This window comes from Mandrillus leucophaeus, unplaced genomic scaffold (genome assembly GCF_000951045.1).
Source record: "Mandrillus leucophaeus isolate KB7577 unplaced genomic scaffold, Mleu.le_1.0 Scaffold420, whole genome shotgun sequence".
Lineage (NCBI taxonomy): Eukaryota > Metazoa > Chordata > Mammalia > Primates > Cercopithecidae > Mandrillus > Mandrillus leucophaeus.
Window position 1 is genome coordinate 1,262,569 of NW_012104477.1, and position 3,969 is coordinate 1,266,537.

A 3,969-nucleotide genomic window follows, 5' to 3' on the forward strand; every position below is an offset into this window, starting at 1 on the left:
GTCATTAATATCCACAGTAGAGTGACTTTAAATGCTCCCAGGGGATCAGCAGGAACCAGGGCCGTGAGGAAAGGATCAGGGTGGGGAAGAGGCTCCCACTTCCCTGTGAGGAGCTGCAATGCAGTCTCACTGGAGCTCGCTGCTGCAATGCTGTTGCCTGTGGTGGTTGGTGTGGATGCTGCCTGCCAAGAGCCCTGACTCCCCAGGAAGAGAGAAAAAGAATTCCCTCAGGATGACCCTGGTCTCATCTGCCTGTACAATTCCTGGAGCCTTTGGGGAGCTGAAGTCAGGGGCTCAAGTGCCCCTGGGTTTCCTGGAGGAGGCAGGTGTGGTGAGACAGCTGACAGACAGGAGAAGGGATGCTCTGTGGAAGTGACCATCCAGGCGTGGGAACCAGATGGCCCCTGGCTGTAGTCCTGATGCTGCCACTTGCTAGCTCTGTGACCTTGAGCAGGTTACTCCACCTCTCTGAGACAGACTCACTGTCTGGACAATGAGTAAAATTCTACCTTTCCTCTCTCAGAGATTTGGCTTTGGGACCCAATGACATCAACTGGAAAGGACCCTGTGGGTGAAAGGTAACCTTTCAGAATAGCGACAAGCCTGTCTGGGCAGGATGAATGGGCTGTGGAGCCCTGTATATCCTAGCTCACTCTTTGAACCTCAGTTTCCACTTTTTCCCTTTTTATTTATTACCGGGTCTTAAATGAGTGTTGGGGGTATTCGATTCCCCCTCTCCCTGTACTTTTGTGGCCAAGCACTGAGCTGAAAAGACAATTCCTCCTAGTTCTTCAAGCCTACAACCTGCCCCCTAACCAGCTGTGAGCTGTAATACATTCTCCAGTGTCACTGTGAAGTCTGTGCCTTCACCCCCGTTTTGTAGATCAGGAAACAGAGGCTCCTCCAAGTAAAAGGGCTTGCCTCAGATTTCACAGCCAGTGAGTGGAAAAAGCCTCTGGGATTCAAATGTCAGAGCCCATATTTTTCCTACTTCTCGCACCTGTTATCAAATGCTGCTTCTTCCTTTAACCTACAGTTCCCTCCCTTCACCTCCAGCGTCTCAATGCTTCCCACTCTTTAAGGTTTGGTTCAGTTATGACTTCTTCTATGAGGCTCTACTCATTTTCTCAGATTTCTTCCTCCTCCAAATTTCTTTTAAAAATTATGTTTTTTCTCTGACTGTAAAAGAATGCACATTACATTAGAAAAGAAACACAAGCATACAGAACATAAAAACCACCTAATATCCCCTCATCCAGAGGCTTCCAGTTTTTTCTTTATGCATTTGCATATGCATTTGTGTATACTTTTCCCCAAAATTTCTCTGATACTTTGTCCTACTTTTCTTTTGGCCCTCATAACTTCCTGACTTCGGTACCTGTCTGATTTGCCCTACCAGAGTGTGAGCCCCTGGAAGGCAGCCTCTGTGCCCTGATTCAGGCTGCCACACATATGCCGGCTCCTAGTGAGCTGGAGGGAAGGACATGCGGTTGGGGAACTTGGAGACTCATGCTTTCAGCTGTGTACTTCATCCCTAGAGTGCAGGCAGAGGAGGAATCGAATGCCCTCAGCACTCTTGTAAGGACCCCAGCAATCAGTGTGAGAGGGTGCCTGCCAGACATACCATTCTTTACTTTTCAGCTTAAAACAGATACAAAGCTTTGGGGCGGCTCATTGGAGGAGACTTGGGGCTACACTGGAAAGAGAAGAACGTGGATTCACACCCCGGCTTCTCCTCTTCCCAGCTCCGTCACATTTGCAAACTCTGAGTCTCAGTTTCCTCATGTGTAAAATGGGGATAGGGTTTATAGGGTTGTAAGGATGAGATGATGAGTTGTTTGCAAACAACTTCTCACAGTGCGCAGGGAAGGCCAGCAATGAGAGCCAGTCCCTCCCTTTCTTCTTCCCAAATGATTAATATATCTGTTACCAACTTCCATTCATTATATAGCTCTGTCATGTGCTAAGCACCATGAGGGCTGAAAAAGATGTTCTTCCTGCCTTAAAATCCCACTGGGGATGAACGAATTACACAGGAGCTGATTAGAAAGGAAGGTACTCCATTATGAGGGCTAATTGAGCAGTGCAGACAATGTTGCAAACTGAGTTAGAGCAGGGAGAGCTTATTGTGTGCTGGGGTCCTCGGGGATGCCACAGATGCATAAATAACCACCTCTGCTACTCTGGAAGTAGTCACATCAGGAAGACTCCAGAGATAAGCTTATCTAGTCTGTGGCCACAAAGCTGGAATTTGTAAGCTTTGGGTTTTTATGTCTCATGTTACCAGCTTGTCTGTAAATTGTAAATTACAGCAATCTGATGGTTAGGGAATGCGAAGTTTGGCTGGATTAAGATAATAAAATGAGAGCACAAAGATTAGAAAACAGGAAAAGAGGGGACTGAGGACTACATACCCATCAGAATCTCCAGTCAGTCACCTGACCCTTAGCGGGAGGGAAATTTCATCAGACTCATTTCCATCCTTAATTTCGTCCATCCTGGTTCTCCTAACAAGGGGCATTTATCAGAGCTATGGCATGGGAAATCACAGGGGAGTAATGTACCACGACATTTACGAGTATGAACTTTGGAGTCAGAGCTATTTCTCCATTACTTACTGGCTGTGTGACTTTGGGCAAGTTACTTAGCCTTTCTCTGAGCCTCACTTTCTTTATCTGTAAAGTGAGGGTGAACAAAATAAACCTCCTTCATATGGTTATTTTGAGCTTTATAAAGAGACAGTAGTGACTGAGCACGGTGGCTCACTGCCTGTAATCCCAGCACTTTGGGAGGCCAAAGCTGGAGGATTTGGGCAACATAGGGAGATTCCTGTCTCTACAAAAAAATATACAAAAATTAGTCAGGCATGGTGGTGCGTCCCTGTAATCCCAGCTACCCGGGAGGCCAAGGCAGGAGGATCACTTGAGCCCAGGAGGTGGAGGTTGCAGTGAGCTGAGATCACGCCGTTGTACTCCAGCCTGGGCAACAGGAGTGAAACCCTGTCTAAAAGAGAAAGAGAGGGAGGGAGGGAGGGACAGAGGGAAAGAGAGAGAGAGAGAGAGAGAAAATACTACTACGGTGCTTATAAAAGTTCAATAAATTTTAGCTGTTTTTAGTATTATTAAAGTAAGATCTGTGTGAAAATAAAGATTTTTTCCCCCAAATGTTCATGTCAGAAGTATATATTTCATTGGCAAGTGGCTGCTTCTGGAAGGTTGAGAGGTGTCCTAGGGGAGGCGATACAGCACTGGCAAAATTGCCATCACAATTCAAGTTACCTCACTCAGTGTTCTTTAAGTTATCATAATCCACACTATGAAAAGCATTTGACATTACAGTCCACTATATTTATGCATTTATAAACAAGAGAAAAAATCACGAAAAATATAGTACCACATGCAGTACACACTGATTTCATCTATCCCTTTTTTTTGTTTTCTTTTTCTTCTAATGCACTTGCCGCCTACTTATTCCAGACCCAGTGATTGGGTCCCTATCCACAGTGTGGAAAACACTATAAGAAATGGTTTTGTCCTCTCACTTTCCCTAAGATTTAGTTTTCCAACTATAAAATGCTCCTGATGCCCAGCCAGCCTCACTGCTGCTCCGAGTCAATGCCAGGAACGCTGATTTAGCACATGTTATTTGGAGGTTACCCATCCAGGTGCTGTGGGAGGGACAGAGACTGAGAAGGGTGGTTTCTGACCCCACAGAGGTCATTTGGAAACCCTGGGAATGGGTGGGAGGATGAGAGGGGTAGGGATTCCTTCACCCCTAAGACCCAACGTGATGGAACAGCACTGGGGTGGGAACTAACTGGTGTTGGTCTTTCCCATTTGTGTCCCAGCAGCCTTCCTGACAGCGAGACAGGAGAGGATCCCAGGTACAGCCTTGGGACTGGGTCAGAAGTGGGTCCCAACAAAGGGAAGGGGCAGAGTGGGGGCGGGGGACTTGTGGGTGGGGAATGCT

General features: G+C 46.7%; 1 protein-coding gene across 3 annotated transcripts in view; it reads left to right on the forward strand.

Moving 5' to 3' along the window:
* Nucleotides 1-3,969, forward strand: part of ABCC8 (ATP-binding cassette, sub-family C (CFTR/MRP), member 8) — a 100,758-nt gene that overhangs the window by 61,774 nt on the left and 35,015 nt on the right. For 2 of the 3 annotated variants that reach the window (XM_011992945.1, XM_011992944.1), the window contains exon 17: nucleotides 3,848-3,883. In XM_011992945.1, coding sequence (XP_011848335.1) covers nucleotides 3,848-3,883 — 36 coding nt within the window. The remainder of the gene's footprint in view (nucleotides 1-3,847; nucleotides 3,884-3,969) is intronic. The other variant, XM_011992946.1, reaches the window with a different exon arrangement.